Source organism: Anopheles coluzzii, chromosome 2 (assembly GCF_943734685.1).
Source record: "Anopheles coluzzii chromosome 2, AcolN3, whole genome shotgun sequence".
Taxonomy (NCBI): domain Eukaryota; kingdom Metazoa; phylum Arthropoda; class Insecta; order Diptera; family Culicidae; genus Anopheles; species Anopheles coluzzii.
Genome location: NC_064670.1, coordinates 32,520,926 through 32,537,957, shown reverse-complemented (window position 1 = coordinate 32,537,957; position 17,032 = coordinate 32,520,926). Strand labels below are relative to the sequence as shown.

The following is a 17,032-nucleotide window of genomic DNA, read 5'->3' as shown; positions in this document are numbered from 1 at the left end:
GGTAAAACTGTTGCCGTCTCGTGCGGTAACGTCACACAGGCTGGTCGAACTTACCACCGCTAATTTCGGTCGGAGTGATCGGACCAGCGGACTGTGGCGTAAAACCTGGCTGCTGGGCCATCGATTTCTGGCGCACTTCGCGTATTTTCAGCTGCAGGCTCTGCTTGTTCGGAAATATGTCGCTGTGTGCCAACTGTGGGGTGGAAAAACGGACACATAAAAACCGTATCGAGAATATTAGAGGCTAGACAGAGCGCGGAGGCGCGGCCCAACCAAAGCCCAACCCGAAAGCAAGCGAGATAACGCACCTGAAAGCTGTTGGTGGCGTGCGTTGACGGAAACATTCCGTGCTCGTTGAACAGCTGCACCACCAGGTTGCGCCGCTGCTCGAGTATCTTCCGGTGACCCTTTTCTTCCGCCGAATTGACCGACCGTTGCGACGGCGTTTTGGGCGTTCGGGGCGAACGATCGTCAGCACCGGGACCGCCGCCCATTCCGGCGCCAGTTCCCACCGCTCCCCGGCCCATTTCTGCCGACATTTCTGAAAGTGAAACGTGTAGTAAAGGGGCTCTTTCAGTGGATGCCAATTGGAAGGAGGGAGAGCTCAGTTGATTCAGTACAGTACCTTTGTACTGTTCCATGTTGAAATCCGGTCCGAAGAATCGATTCCCGATCACGTACGAGCTGGACGGGGTGGCAGTACTGGACAGCGGAGGCGCACTGCCATCCGAATGCAGATTGTTATGCTGATCTTCATCCGGCACCACTGTAAGCGAAAGCAGAGTTTTTTTACTTGATGCAACTGGCGCTGGGTGTAATAATACTTACGCGTTTTGTGAGTCGTGGTTTGCTTTTTACGATAGTTTTGCGTGAACACACGTGGTGACGACGCCATAATGGCACTGGGTGAGTGACAATCTTCCGGCTTGAACTGGGGTAGTGTTTTAAACTTTTTCTCAAAGTCAACCTGTCGCAGAACGCTGAGTAAAGCAAGACAATTGGAATGGTTCGGGGTCAGTCACTGAAAACAAACGCTCACGCATACCGTCAGCCAGAGCGCTGTGCAATACAACTTACTTATCCATATCATCGGGCTTCGCCTTGCGAAAGAAGGCTTTCTTAGCGGTGGACGGCGAGATCTGGCTGTGGTAGTCCTCCATGGAGGCGGACGTCGGTGTCGGCAGGGCGGACGGCATCGAGGCGTGCTGATGGTGTTGATGATGCGCGTGGTGGCTGTTTTGTTCGTTCGACGTGTTCGCCGTATCATCACCACCGTCATCCTCCATCGGTGTCTGCTGCTGCTGCTGCTGCTGTTGCTGGGTGATACTACCATTGTTGCTACCCGCCGATTGCTGCTGCTCCGATTGCAACATACCACTGTTACTGTTGCTGTTGCTGTTGCAGCCGCCGCTGCTCATCTGACGCCGCTGTAACGGAGCGCGACCTAGTTGCGCCGGCGTCGGTGCCAGAATGAACTGTTTGCTCTCTGCAGCAGCTGCTGCATCCGCTGTGCCACCATCGCCGCCCTCGCCGTAATCTTCTTCCATGTCCTCCTCCTCATTGGAAGCGTCCCGTTCGTTACCACTGCTACCACCGGAGGGCACAGTAGAGCCACCACCACCACCACTGTTGCTGTTACTACCGTACACCGATCCGGCAGTGTTGGATGTGGGCGTTACCGGTAGCAAGTGTTTCGCGCCGGGCGATTCCGGCGGTTCCTGCTTGATCGTGGCGTACTGCTGCTGCGGATGGTGATGCGGCGACTGCTGAATCTGTGCCGGGTAGCCCTGTGTTGTGGAGATGAGAAGATTCGGTATCTTGCCTTGGATCAAATATTGTACGGGAATGGACGCGTTTATCGTAGTAGTAGTACCACCACCACCACCAATGCCACCACCACTGTCAGCGTTGGTAGCCCCAATACCATTCGGCACGATTGCGCCCGTTGCCGACTGCGTTTTGATTAGCACACTCGACGACGACGACGCCGACGACGCCGAGGACGACGACGACCAAGAAGAAGAAGAATGTGATGTGGTGGTGAAGGTGTTGGAACATGATGAAGAGGTGGATGATGAAGTAGGTGGTGTTACTGTTGTCGGAAGGATGTTGGTTAGTTTCACGTGAGCCACCGTCGGCGGCTGGATGGTTCCGTTGCTGCCGGCTGGCCGCAATGCGCCAGTGATAGTAGTAGCGGATGCGGAACAGGATGGCGACGGTGTTAGTGCAAATGCGACGGTGGTGGTAGACGAAGAGGAAGGGGATGCGGAGGAGGACGAGGGGGAGGGGACGGCGGCAAAGATAGTGTTGCCCTGGGCCGGTTTAATGGTCGCCGTGGCAAGATTCGCGAACGAAATCTTAGAGCGATCGGTCAGCGTAAACTGTTGGTGATCGGGAAGGACTAGGGCAAACTGGAATTGAGAGAAGTAAGTAAGTATGTGTAAGTTGGAAGAACCGTTAGTCACAGGAGGCTAGGCTAGTAGTACAACCAAAAAGCGAAAAAAAAAAACAATACTTTAAAGGAGCTTGAGAGACTGTGTGGAGAAAGGCTCAACGGAGCCAAAAAAGAAAGAAGAGCAATCAAGCGGTAGCAATTCGCACGCACCATTACTTAACAAACTACTTAACAAACGGTATACTGCAGCATCGAGAAGCAGCGAGCAGGTTGAAATCAGAAGAATCGAAACGGGGCAAAATGTGAATTAACTATTTCGACAACGTAAAAAGGACACGGTGCTTTTGAACAGTGAATTAATAGAGAAAGCTACAGGGAGCCCCCCTTTCAACAGCGCTCCACTAAAAGCTACGCAAGAAACTCCAAAATAAAAGGACTAAATATCTAAGCATCATCCACACGAGGAGCGTCTATGTGTGTATGTGTGTGTAGTGCGTGCTTCGGAAGCGCACATTGCATGCGGTAAAAGGTACTACGTAGCTACAGAGATAATCATTTTTGAGGAGAGAAATTGTGCCTTCGGGTATACCTAAGAAAAAATCTAAAACATTCCAGAGGGGGAGAAGGCAGGAGAAACAGGAATTGGGTGGTTTAAACTACGACTACGAGGGCGGAGGAGGCTCGACGCGCGAAATGATGGTTGACTGTTTGTTGTTTGCCAAATAATGCGACAATCCAGCGATAAAACACATCGTCCAACAGAGCCAGTGTTGATTTTGAATCATTTTGAGAGGTGTGTGGGGCATCTTGGGAAGTTTTTTTTTGAGCAACGGAGGGAATTCAGTAGAGGTTGATGGCAAATGGATCGGCTGGAATAGGGATTTGGTGGCACGTGAGGAAAAAGGAGGAGTCGAATCGTGGGTTTGCAGATGAGATGAGATGAATGAAACTATGATGCAGTGTGGTGATAGCAATAAATCTAGTGTCAACTCTACTGAAAAATGATTTACTAGCGAGAAAAATCCAATTGAAGCCAGCTGAGCTGGTAAAGGAGAGCCAGCTAGCCAGCCAGAAGCTTCCTACTGTATAAATAACAAGCGCACGGGAAAATACACTGCTGCCTGCTTACCTGTGGACACAGCATCAGCTTCTGCCGGCCCGGTAGACGCTGGTTGGCGGCGGATGCAAGGATGGTTGTCGTGGTGCTGCTGCTGCTGCTCGCCGCTGGCAGTACCGTCGTCAGGTCGGTGGCACTGTTCGCGTTGGTGGTGACGGTGTTTGTCAGTACACCACCACCGCCGCCGCCGCTGCCCGTGCTGATGGTGGACAGCATCGAGAACCCGCCAGTAGCGCCCACGCCCTGGTGCTGGTGCTGCTGCTGATGGTGCTGCTGCAGCGGATGTAACGATGCAACCGAGGACATCGTCAGCGATGTGGGCAGTGCAGCAACGGACGACGGTGCGGAGGATGATGCCACCGGTAGAACTGTTGAAGTTGTTGGATTGATCATTATAATCGTCTGTTTCGTGTTGCTGCTGTTGTTCATGATGGTTGAATTGTTTGTGGGGACAGTAGAAGTGGTAGTGGTGGTGGAAGTGGTGGCAATGATGTTGATGTAGGACGGGTCGGAGTTGCTGGACTGTGGAGCACGATGATCGGTGGAGGGGAAGGTGGAGGAGGAAGAGGTAGCAGTGGTGATGCCTTTTTTGCTTATGGTATATGTTAACAATTTTGCAGCACTGTTAGTAGTGCTGGATGGTTCAATGGTAGTCGCACAGGTGGTGACAGTAGTAGTAGAAGTAGTAGAGGAGGTGGTAGTGAAGGAAGTATGATCAGGCACAACGATACAATTAGTCACATTGAGGGAAGAGCTGATGGGGATGCTAGTGGTACAGATATTCCCATTGACTACACTACCGCTATTACACGAGGATGGGAGGGAGGGGGTGGAAGAGAAGGGCATAGTTGAGGTGTTTGTGATTGAACTGATGAGATTAGTGATTGTCGCAGTGCCTCCACCAGCTGTTAGTAGTAGCTTTTTGGAGTTATCTCTGTTGTTCGCTGCCGCTATTAGCTCTGTGTTGTTGGTGTTAGTTTCGTTATGGGGCTGTTGTTGTTGATGCTGATGCTGTGCTGCCGTTGTGCAAGAACCATGCAGCAGAAGTTCGTTCAGCGATGCTTGAGATAATACGATAATGCTTCCACTCGGTAACGCCGTACTGCTGAGCGTGTTGCTGCCAGCGGTAGAAGCGGATGCTAACATCAATCCATTCGTGGCTAGCGGCATCACTGTCGAAGATGCACCGTTAAACGGAACGGTCGTGAAGGTCGATCCCTGGTGTTTCACTTGCGCTGGACGTTCGACCAGAATCGTTTCGTACACGACCGAAGGCTGCAAACCGGTGGCCGGTTCATCGGCATCCGAACGGGGCTGCTTTGGTGGTTGGTGTGTGGTTGTGTTTGCCATTTTCGCAATCATTGACATCGGTGGCTGGACAGGGCGTAGAATGGCACTGCCACCACCGCTGGACGTGTTGATGATAAAGGCGGTGGTAGGAGGGGTGGTGGCGGCACTACCACCACCACTACCTCCCTGCGCAGGCGTTCCCGCGGCGTTCATCAACGCTGTCCCATTGCTGCTGGTGGACGTCGCTGGCGGGGGCGGGCCCGCTGCACATGCATTTGCTGTCACATTTACAACATTCACAACATTCAACGTTTTTTTCGCGGCATGAGCGATGGTGTTTGTGGTGATGGTGGTAGATGAAGAAGAGATCTTATCGCTATGTACAACATCAATCGGACAGGAAGGCTTAACGGTAGCGGAATTTGTAGTAGAGTTAGTGATAGTAGTAGTGGTGGTGGTGGTGGTACTAGTAGCGATACTATTAGTAATGGCATTCATGATGACAACATCGGAAGTAGAAGAGCGATTAGCTGTATTATTTATGCAATGTGTCGTGGATGATGAAAGCTGATGGTTAGAATGGTGAACAACATCTAGATGAGAAGAAGTTGGATGATCATTGCTTTCGGTAGTGGTATCTGTACGGCTCAGTTTGTGATGATGATTAGTAGGTTCGTTAGCACTAGCGGTGTTAGTGGTAATAGTAGTAGTACAAGTAGTAGTACTGGTAGCAGTGTTCACAACATCCATGATTAGTTTACCTTGCTTCATGCTCATCACTATTGCGTTAGTACTAGGCTTATGGTTTGCATTGCTACTGGCGGTCGCATGGCTACCGTTAACGTTCGAGATCGTGTAACAAATGGTGGGATTAAACTCTAACAGCGATTTACATTTGGTGCTGCTGTTGCTGAGGCTACTTGCCCCACCCTCCGAGGAGCAGCTGCTGCTCGGCGGTGTAACGGTCAACGTTGAGTTTGCGGCCGCCGCGCCCGACAATGGCTCTGCCACACTGCTGCTGCTGCTGCTGCTGCTGCTAACGGCCAGTAGAAATTTGTGCTGCTGCTGCTGATCGTTCCCACCGTGGTACAGCGAGTTTGGCTGCTGCTGCTGCTGCTGCAGATGTTGTTCCTTTATGGCAGCGGATGAGAAGTTGAAGATGGTATCGACATTGCTACGGGTGGTACCGCCGTTGCTGCTGCTGGTGGTTAGATTTTCTGCCGGTTCCATCTTAATTGTGGACGCCGTCGGCGTTGATGGCGCTGGCGAGAGCAAATACGATGGATGATCCTGCTTGCCCAGGGTTTTCGGACTTTGTGGCATCGTTTTAAATGCTCCTCCTAAAAGATGAACATGAGGAATAGTGAATTCATTCCAGCGCCGCCTACCTACGTTCTCCATATCACACTAGAGCTTACCTGTTGGCTGGAATGGTGAAACACCAACCGGGTTCTTCGGACTGCTGTACGCGTACCCGATCGGATGGTGGTGGTGATGGTGAGGATGCGAGTGATGATGCTGGTACATGGTACCGCCCTGTCCGCTGGCCCCATTTCCAGCAGTTACGCTGTTGTTGCCACCACTGCTGCCATTGCTATCTGCACCGGAACCAGCGGTGTTACTTCCGCCAGTAGTAGTAGCAGTAGCAGTAGTAGTAGTAGTAGCAGTAGTAGTACTGTTGCCGATCGCACCCGCTTTGATTGGTTTCGGTTTGCACGTCAGTAACGATGTGGAAGAGGCGTCGAGCGAGGCGGAATTGGGCCCACCGGGTGTTGTTGGTGGTTGGCCACCATTGTTGCTGCCTGCCGTCGTCAGTGTTTTTATGGAGTAATCTGTCGCTACATCCCCATTGCTGCCGTGATGGTAGTCGTTTGAAACCGTCGATTGTGAAACCTGTAAACAAATTGAAAACAAAGTCGATGTAGCAGTGTTATAGAAAACTCTGGAAACATGGCTGATAAGCTATACACAAATAGAGACCATCTCACGCCAAAAATGCCCGCAAACAGAAAGGAGAGAACAACTTAAAAGGAAACACAACACGCCCCATCGATTATGATTGATCGTACCTTGGTGGAAGAACTAGCAGTAAATTGAGACGAGCTCATCTCCCCATGGTTTTGTTTGCCCTTGGCGTTGCCGGAGATGTCTTCCACATCCGAGTCGCTTACCTTTTCGGCACATTTCAGATCGAGCTCCGCCACATCGTTCGATGATTGCGCGGACGGTGGTGCCTTTCGCGGTACCGACTCGTCGTCCGCGATCGTCATCGGCTGATCGTCTTCAGCAGCATCACCCCCCTCGTCCATCTGCTCATCGGTAATGGATATATCCATCCGTTCGTCGTTCTTTTCCCGTCCCTCCGGCTCGGCGTACCGTTGGTGGGACGGCGAGGAGGAGCGGCTTGCCGCATCGACAACCATCGGTTCCGGATTATGTTGGCTGCCAGTGTTGCACGAAGCCACGGATCCGTGGTTGGCCGTCGTTGTCGGTGGTAGCATCATCATCACACCGGACGCTGGTTCGGGTGTTTCGTCAATTGTGTTGTACGGTGCAACGGTCAGTGGAATGATATCGTTCGCCTGGCTTCCGTTGCCGCCTCCGGTCGACGTTCCTCCCCCAACGGAAGGCATTGCCACGTCGGACGGCGTTTTGGGGCTTCGTTCGTCGAACGAATCGTTCCCGTCGAACGAATCCATGCGGCCCCGGCCACTGTTACCTCCCGCTGATGCTAACCCGCCCGGCCCACTGCCGGACGCAGGCACGCCGCCACCAACCATCCCCTCCTTCGCTGAGGAGGATGATTTTCGGCGATCTTTCGAGCACCACTTCCACTCCGGATGTGCCTTAAAGTGTGCCTCCTTCACCTCGCTCGCCAGCTCGTGGTATTTGGTTTTCTCTTCCGGCTTCAGTGCGTACCACCATTCGCCCAGGATCTTGCTCACCGTTCGGTTGTCCTGGTTCGGATGCTTCTGGTGGACCAGCGCCCGGTGGCGCTTGGAGAAAATCATGAACGCGTTCATCGGGCGCCGTATTTTAGCGTCCTTCTTGTTGCTCAGCGGACTCTGCGGTTCCTTCGGCGTACCGCTGCCACTTCCGCCACCACCGGCACCGCCGCTGCTGCCACCGTTCGCTGCAGCGGCGGCGGCCTGCAGCGCTGCACTGCACGATTGCGTTCGTCGCTTTGCGATCGATTCGGCACTCTCGGCCGAACTTGTCTTACTGTTCGTGACCGTGACCGGCGCTTCTATGTCCATGCCGCGCAACAGTTGATGGCTTCCGGCACCACCTCCACCACTACCATTATTACCGTTACCGGCCGCATACCGGTTACTTGTCTGCTCTCCTACTCCACCTTGTGCGGTAGAGTTTTTCGTGCTGGGTGCTGCTGTTTTCACGGGCTCTGCTTCAAAGACATCATCGTCTCCCTGGTCGTCGTCGTCGATCGAAACCATCTCCTCCCCGGCGGCTGGCTGAGGAGGCGGTGGCGTAGGCGAGTACACCTTCGACGGCACGATGACCATCGAGGATGCGCCCGCCGACGACGGCTTGGCTGTCGTTGCGGAGGAGCTTCCAATCGGCGATGGTTGCTGCGAGGCAACCGCCGCCGTCGTTGCCGCTGATGATGGTGGGCCAGCAGCAGTGTTTGCTGCGGCAGCAGCTGGTCCGTAGGCCTGCGAGTGCGCCATGTGCGCGTAGTGGTGGTGTTGATGATGTGGATGGAGGTTGCTCTTGGCGATCGCCGACGGACTGTTTATGATCGGAAGCAATGCATGCCATTGATAGGTGGAACCCGTGCTAATGCCGTTTTTTGGCACGGTTAAGGATTGCTGATGTTGACTGGTTAATAACACTGTGTGCTGTTGTTGGGAGGTCGTCTGTGACAGTTGTTGCTGTTGCTGTTGCTGCTGTTGTTGTATGATCGTATGATGGTGGAGGGCGGCCGGCGACGCTGATTGCGCAACGTGCTGTGCCGGACCGGAGATCGGTTGCGATCGACTGGTCGTTACCAGCGCGTGAGGTTGCTCTTGCGGTTCCTGCTGTTGCTGCAGCTCTTGCTGTTGCTGATGTAGCTGCTGTTGATGTTGCGACGGCTGCTGGTGATGCTGCTGCTGCTGCTGTTGGTGTTGTGCAACGCCATTAGACGATACAGCTTCCACACTTACAGCCTGTTGTTGCTGTGAAGAAGCGTTAATCGTTTGTGCCGCTGATGAGCTACCTCCACCGCCTGCCACATGTACAGGATAGCTAGCGTAAATCGCCGACGGATGGGCCGAATGCTGGGAGTACAGGGGCGACATACGTATAACGCTGGTCGCGTGACCGGTCGGTGGTGGCGCAGCGCCGGCACCACTGACCGCCGGTTGCGTTGGCCGCAGCGACTCCGGTCGAATCAGCTGATGGTGATGGCCGCTGCCAGCAGGCCCGCTACTACCAACGATGCCGATACCGCCGCCAATGACGTGCGCTGGGCTCGGGCTCGGAGTATTCGTTTTGTACTTGTTGCTGCCGCCACTGCCGATACTGCCGTGCGGATCGTTGGACGGTGCCGGGCTGCCGATCGGCAGAAACAGGTTCTGCCGGTTGCCAATCATTACCGGCGATTGTGTGGCCAGCGGGGACGATCCGTGCCCAGTTGGCGAGGAGAACGAATTGCTCGGTGTCGCTGAGCGGGAACTGCTAAGTGATACTGTGTTGGAGAAAGAGAAAAAAAGAGGAACCATCAATGGAACCGCATGTTAGTTGGATGGTAGTAGTTCTCATGATAGAACAGTTCTCCTAATACAAAAAAGACTATTTTCCAATGGTAATGTGTATAATAATTGAAAACCTAACGGTAACAATCACTCCTTGACATATCAGTGTTTGATAAAACAAATAAACCTCACTCATACACATGCTCCCCATACACAGAGAACGAAGTCTGATTTAACAAGATGGCGATCGTTTCAGTGGATCGATGCTGGGGTATTTGGTATGAACGCAATGAAACAAAGAATTAACTGACTATCCTATTCTTATCCGATTGCCAGCGTAAAAAACCCGCCACGAAGAATTAAGATTGTGCAAGCAACACTTACGCAAACACTTAATGTACAGTTCGGCACCACTTTGCAGATCGTACATGTTCATGTTCATAAAGTTCATACTTTTCGAACTGAAACTTTCGCAACCAACAGTAGCAGCACAACCGCGCCTAAAGTGACTAATTTAAGCATACAACTTTTTTTAGAATTACGCCTTCACAACGACACAAAACGCCCGAAAGGAAGCTGGATGACTTTCACTTGAAAACTATTCCTGCCGGCGGGCGTACCGATTTGATTAAACTCTCCTTCTCTCTCGTGTGCTCCCGTGCTCAACGGGTGTGTAAATGCCAATAAAGTCCTTCTTGGAAATGTGCGCCCGTGCGCCTGCATGCGTCTACTAGTGGACGACCATTTACACACACACACACACACGCACAAAATCTCGAGCCCATTGTCCGTTTTGACTGATTGTTTATTCAACGATCAGCGTTCGTCCGACTGGCTGCGTGTGCGTGTGTGTTGGTGTTGCGCAAACGCCCAGTGCGAGAACGGATAGGCGCGCCTTGCGGACGGAAAGGCTACCACTTCATTCGCGTTATTCGTGCTCTTGGTTGTGTATATTGGTGGCGGATGTATTTTCCAGCGAAGGCGATTAATTACGATCACCTGAACTAATCACTGAACTTTTGAGAGTGCTTTTTTCTCCTCTTCTAAGAACGTGAATCTTGTGCAGTGAATGGAGTGGTTTATTTCAGTTCTGAAAAATGTGTTGAAATTGAATTTCGGTTGTAAATCACGCAGAACGAGGTATTTTCGCCAATCATCACCGCAGGGACACTGTTCTTCAATGATATGATGCTTTCCGTTCCAAGAAACTGCCCTGGTCAATTTCGAAGCAGTTTGTCAGGGATCGTCAAGTAAAACATTTGAACTCGGTTTGATTTTTTTTAGTATATTACAGGTGGTCCCCGAAATACGCGGGTGTCTATATTTGACAGTTCTCTGAGCAAAAATTGCATTGATTTGACACATCAATCGTTACAGGGTTTTCCAGGAGTTCTCATAGCTCTGAGACACTTTATTTACACCTTCTTGTGTGAAATGAACTTAATGTAATGGGAATTGGACACTATAACACTCTTGTTGGACAAATCAAATAGGAATTTACAAGGAGTCTATCGAAAAAGGGTGCCATAGTCCACTTTCCATCATATGAAGTTCACTTCCGATAAGAAAGAGTCAAGGCAGAGTCTATGAGAACCCCAGGAAAACCCTGTAAACGCAAAAAGATTCTTGAATTCATTCAAAAAAGAAAATGAAATAATTAATGTAGTGACTAAAGCCACTTACTTCAGCCAAAATTATTCATTATATTTTAACTATAAGCTACACAAGAAAATAATCAATAGAAAACCGCGAAATTCCACAAACGCGGTGTCTTTGCGTTAGGCATTTATAGCGTACATTGGGGACTACTACTTTTTTTCTTTTAGAATCCCATAAAAATATCCAAGTGCTGATACATTACACTGCTTGCCATGTGAGTTTCCTATAAGAACAACAGTATTCGCCGCTAGTTGGATGTTTTCCAACTGATTTCATATATTTGCTATTATCATTGGTATCTGACGCGGAAAACAGTATTTCAACTTACCCAGCATATTGGCCGCATCCGTTTCGTCCTGATCGAACCGTCCCGCCACACGGTAATGGGGTGAAGTTTCCGAATCTCTAGATGTTTCCTCATCTAGCTGTGTTTTGCTGCTCGATCGACTACTGTAAGGAACGAAACAGGAAAGAGTTGAGTATCAATTTTAACTCATCGCCAAACGACCCATAGAGCTCCTTTTTTCAAGCTTTCAACAGCAGCCATTACCTGTTGAAATGATTCGTCACCGAGCTGGTGGACGACCGGAGCGCATTGCTACCCTTCTGGCTGAGATGCCGCGAGCAGTAGCCTCGTCGTTGAGATTCCTTCGAACAGGTTTCGTTCGAGCACAGCCTGCGCCACTGCTTGCCGTTAAACTTCTTCCGTATGCCGGTGGGCGTGGAAACGACGTCGCCCTTCTTGAACCGGTGCGGTGTGGCCGCTTGAGATCTGGTGACATGACCGAGAATGACAACAATCGAATGAATTACAATACCTTCACTAAACACGTGACGTGACAACACCGCCACAACAAGTACCTTGGGGTTGCAGGTTGAGATCGAGGTGTACTTCGTTGGTCCAGTAAGCTTGAGGTACTTCCACGGCTTTGCATACTGCTTCGCTTGCTGCTACCTGAGTATTTTTCCGCTTCTGCAAGTGAAATAGTGAGTGGGAGGTGAACTATGTATGAGTTGGGGAAATCAAAAGCATAAAAACGACGTCGGTACCTCCTTCCATGGGAAAACTGCTGCGCACTTCGTCGTCACTCTCGTTGTCGTAACTGCGGTTCGCGATGCGCAGATCGTCCGGACTGAGCGTCCTTAATACTGAGCTGCTGGGAGGACCACCACCAGCGACACCACCACCCGACACTGATGCTGACGAAGCTCCACTGCCGATCGTGTTGCTGTTGCTGCTGCTGCTGTGGGCCGGCGCTGGAGACATCCCGACCTGCACCGGATGCGACACGTGATGCAGCGAATGAGAGCGCGCGTGAGCACCAGCACCAGCAGCAGTGGTGTAGTGTGCGGTATCCACCCCATCCCGTTCACGATGATCCGTAGCAGCGCCGCCGATCGTGAGCTGCACGGACTGGAATGGTGAGGTGGCAGCGCTGCGGTAATGGTGCTGTTGCTCTTCACCCGATCCTGCTCCTGCTGCTGGTAGAACGTGCTGCAATTGCAATGGCACATGGAGCTGCTGCTTTAGCTGCTGTTGATCGCTCGTTCCGGCTGCTGCTGCCGCTGCTGCTCCCAGCGATGGATCGTACCGTAGGCCGGCACTGGCCACACCACGACCCTGCGTTATGCTGATGCTGTTTTTGTACGGTGCCCCACTTGTGTAGATGATGGTGGCAGCGGTGCCGGCGGGCGGTTGCTGTCCTGCTGTTCCGGCACCACTGCCGTGTAGATGATGTTCGCTGTTGGTCGACGTTGCTAGGACGTAGCTTACTATGGCGGGTGGCTGCTGCTGCTGCTGTTGCAACTTTCCGGTGCTACTATCTCCTTCATGGGAACGATGATGATGATGATCGATTGTGTTACGCCGGCTCGGGCCACAATCTACTGCCGACACCGTGTGGCCACCGCTATAGCTGTCCAGCGCATCTTCCAGCTCGTCCCACCAGGGCGGTTTCAGAAGGCGCATATCAACCCGTTTCACTATTCGTAACTGTGCAAAAATGGATACATGAAAGGAATACAATTAGAACCATGTTCGGTAACGAAAATGTGTTTTGAGTGTACACCCCCGTACCTCCTGCTTGTCTGCGATCGAGCCGCCCGCAATCTGCACCGAAAACTGCTTCTTGTTGCCGTGCACTTCCTTCACAATGCCCTCGACAAACACGTCCCCCCCGTTGGACGTCACGGGATGCGGATGGACGCAGGTAGCCCTAACGCACACCCTCACACCCGGCTGCAGATCGGCCAGCGCCGGGCACACGTCGTCGATGATATCCTGCTGGCGGTGCACATCGTCCAGCACACCTTCGTACGTTTGATGGCTGCCTTCAGGCGCGTCGAACCCAATGACCACGGTCCCCGGGGCGGCCGTCGCCCGTATGCGACCCGAATCGTACACGTCTTTCCGGCGGGCCAGCACCCGATGGTTGATCCATTCGCTGAGGTCGATCAGTGGGGAAGCGGGTGCAACGGGGGCAGTGCTGTACTGCTGTTGTTGCTGCTGTCCGCTGGCCGCCGAAAGCTGAACTGGCTCCAGTTGAACGGTGGTGCTGGACGAGGACGATGGAGGAGGTGCCGGTGGGGACTGTTGGCGGAACTGCTGTTGTTGTTGCTGCTGCTGCTGCTGGGAATGGTGACCCGGCTGTTGATGTTGGTAGTGATGCTGCTGCGGCATGGAGAACGACGTCGGGCCCGAGTGGTGATGGACGGGCGACGGTGTCGATGTGGCATTCCCGCTGCTAACGGCCGATGGCGGCGTCGGGGAAGGTTTGTAGCTTCCCGGTGAGCTGTGAAATAGGGCGAACGAAGAACACATGAGATTAGCAATCGGGTAACACACCAAGGCGCACTAGAAAATTCTAATCGTATGGATAGCAGAGCCGGCAGTTGGAGCAGTTTGTTTTGTTTATGTATGAGATTGGGCCGGCCCGCTCGCTACTACGTCGGTGTTTGAGAAAACAGCGAGCAGACGATAAGTACCCCGCGGATCCATCCCGCTCAAGGCGTATAGTATTCAAATTAGCACGCCGAATGTTTTTAACGAAGGTCTGTACCGTAACGTTTGTATTCAGACAATCATCATTGCAAAAAAGGAACCGTCGAATCTGGAGCGGTAGGGAGTGAATCGCGAAAACTACGAATGCAATGAATGAGGCAAGTTTGTGAGGTTCTATTTGAACCATTTTCGTTTCCGTTACATGATAGTATTTTTTTACGACCAAATTCTATATTCTACTCGCTTGAGTTAGCAATTCCAATCGTGGTTTGGCGGTGCGCATACAACGTGCCAAGAAACGGGCATCGGAGAGAGATAGAGAGAGGTTCGCCGTCGATGTATGGAGCTTCCCTATTTAATGCAACACTTTTTTGCGCCGTCTGTCGCTTAAACTTACCCGTACGATGGCATCGTGTGCAGCTTCTTACTGCTCACGTAATACGCCTCCGGTGTGGCGGACGAAGGCTGCAATCGTAAAATTTGTTGCTGCTGCTGCTGCTGCTGATGGTGCCTTATTGTGGCAGGATCGACCGCAAGCAGTATCTGCCGATTGTGTCCGATCGCTGGATGCTGTTGCTGCTGCTGATGCAGCTGGCTAGATGATTCGATGGCACCGGGTGACGGTGACGCTGCCGTCGACGCGGTCGGCTGCGGCTGCAGCGTGATCGTGGAAATGGTATAGCTCTGAGATCGATTCATCGTGGCGATGGTGGACGAGGAGGAGGAGGAGGGAGAGGGGGAAGAGGTCGAGGTGGCACCGTTGTTGCTACTGCTACACTTATTAATGCTACTGGTACTGCTGTTAGTGCTACTGCTTATGCTACTACTGGCAGCGATCATCATGCCCGGACTCTGCCGCCCCGACGCAAGCTGCTGGTGCTGGTGAAGCTGATGCGGATAGAGCGACGAACGCTGCTGCTGCTGCATCTGGTGTGCCTTCCCACCGGCCGGTACCATCGTTAGCAGCGTTGCAGTGGTCGGGACGGAGGTGAGATTGATCATTGCGCCCGGACTGCCACGGTGGTGCTGGTGTGCGTTGTGTACCACCGTGGCACCGTTGCTTGCGGGTGAACCTGCTGGTTGCGGGCCCTGACCGGGACTGCTGCTTGGCTGCGACCGGTGGCTAACCGAGTTCATCACGATCCGCTCCCGACTGTCCACCGGCTCACGGTGCGATCGGTCCGAATGGTGCACAGGCGCATCATACGTGGAAATGCTGTTGCCTGTCCGTACGTCGGTGGCATGATGGTTGCCAGGGCTGTCACCTTCCCTACCAAAACTACCATTGGTAGCACCATAGTGATGGTGATGATGTTGCTGCTGATGATGGTACGCACCAAAGTTTCCGTTTTCCTCTGGCTCGCCGTTCTTAAATACCGCGATGTTTCCGGTAGAAGATGCGTGTGGCGATGCGACAGCAGACTGCTCGTACAGCACACCACGATTCCCGGCCTCTCTGTCATCCTCTCCTCCTCCTCCTCCTCCTCCTCCGGTGTCCATCGGCTGTGTTGTCGCTTGTTTCGCTCCGTTGGACCCGCCCGGAGGCGACAGTGCGGGCGTGGCGGCCGGTGGAACTGGCAGCGGGGGCGGCGGTACCGGCCGATGTGATTCCATTTCCTCCAGCTCGGCAAGATCGAACTTGCGCTTTTTCGGGTGCTGCCGTGGTGTCGCATTCTGGGTGACGGGTTTCTCGGACGCGGCCGACGACGCCGCTGCTACCGTCGTCGTTGTCCCGGAGGATGGACCGACCGTCGCTGCCGTTCCGGGACCGGTGCTAACGGCGACGACGGTCGTTGTCATGCTGGAGCTGTTGCTGTGGGCCACTGTGACACTAGCATTCACGGACTGTTGACGGTGCGATGGCGATGAGGACGACGATGATGCTGATGATGATGCTGGCGGCGGTTGTTTTTGCGGTATCATGCTTGCCCCAGCTGTGCAGGTTGGGCAGAACGGGCCGCATCAAGGCTTGGCACTTTCGCTCCTATGGCTAATGTTTGAATATATGCTATTTTCTGCTTTTTTTAAAATGCTGTTTTTGTGTTCGCTTCTCCTATCTTCTGGTGGCGCTACCTGTTTTCTTTAGGCGCTCGATTAGCTTTATGGCGACTTCTACACTACATGGACAACACTGCCATCCTTTTACCAGAGTCCGCCATTGTGAAAGCGATTATGATCACGGTGCAATTTTGTCGACGGTTCCGTGTACTGGATGTCAGTACTTTTCGTCTGTCTCGTTCTACGAATATCGTTTTTCGGAGTATATCAATGTTCCGAATTGTCTAAAAAGAAAAAGAAAAAAAAATATTAGAGTATGTGCATCAATCTACTACACCACAAACTGCTTTACAGAAACTATTTTTAATCAACTATAAAGAGAGTTCCCCATGGTTCAGTCGTGATCGACCGGAGTGTCAAAGCCGGATAGCAATAGAGAGAACTCAATGGGCGCCGGGAGAAATCGTACATTATGCGGTAGGCACACCGACAAACGAAACGCACTGGAATGCCAGTAGTGCCCCGGGGCTCAAGAGCCAGCGGCAATTAAAGCACCTCGAGGGCGGCGTCTTTCTAAGTGCGAGATTTTCACAACCAGACAGCATCGCGTATCGATCGAGCACTGGGGCGATGCGCGTTGCTACTTCCCACGACTGATTGTGGGCTGGAAATAGATTGCACCGAATGCAACAACTCGATAACGATTGTAGCGCGATAGTAGCGGCCACTTGTCCGGGAAATAAGCCGAACGGTTTTGCACACCGCAATGCGAGGAGGTTTTACTTTCGATTATCATTCGCCGTGGGTGGAGTGGCTGGGTGGAGTGTAAATGTAAATTCAAATCTCCTCCGCACAGCACGATCGCGCGCTAAACG

General features: G+C 52.4%; 1 protein-coding gene across 12 annotated transcripts in view; it reads right to left on the bottom strand.

Annotated features, from left to right (window-relative positions):
* Positions 1-17,032, bottom strand: part of LOC120950590 (putative transcription factor capicua) — a 53,741-nt gene that overhangs the window by 4,656 nt on the left and 32,053 nt on the right. For 8 of the 12 annotated variants that reach the window (XM_040368745.2, XM_040368746.2, XM_040368743.2 and 5 more), the window contains exons 3-17: positions 14,557-16,441; positions 13,236-13,950; positions 12,209-13,151; positions 12,020-12,131; positions 11,709-11,930; positions 11,487-11,608; positions 6,872-9,492; positions 6,221-6,695; positions 5,564-6,142; positions 3,525-3,880; positions 1,078-1,817; positions 829-980; positions 626-766; positions 309-541; positions 55-193 (exon numbers count right to left, since the gene is read on the bottom strand). In XM_040368745.2, coding sequence (XP_040224679.2) covers positions 55-193; positions 309-541; positions 626-766; positions 829-980; positions 1,078-1,817; positions 3,525-3,880; positions 5,564-6,142; positions 6,221-6,695; positions 6,872-9,492; positions 11,487-11,608; positions 11,709-11,930; positions 12,020-12,131; positions 12,209-13,151; positions 13,236-13,950; positions 14,557-16,082 — 9,076 coding nt within the window. In that variant the 5' untranslated portion in view covers positions 16,083-16,441. The remainder of the gene's footprint in view (positions 1-54; positions 194-308; positions 542-625; positions 767-828; positions 981-1,077; positions 1,818-3,524; positions 3,881-5,563; positions 6,143-6,220; positions 6,696-6,871; positions 9,493-11,486; positions 11,609-11,708; positions 11,931-12,019; positions 12,132-12,208; positions 13,152-13,235; positions 13,951-14,556; positions 16,442-17,032) is intronic. The other 4 variants (XM_040368748.2, XM_040368751.2, XM_040368749.2 and 1 more) reach the window with 4 other exon arrangements.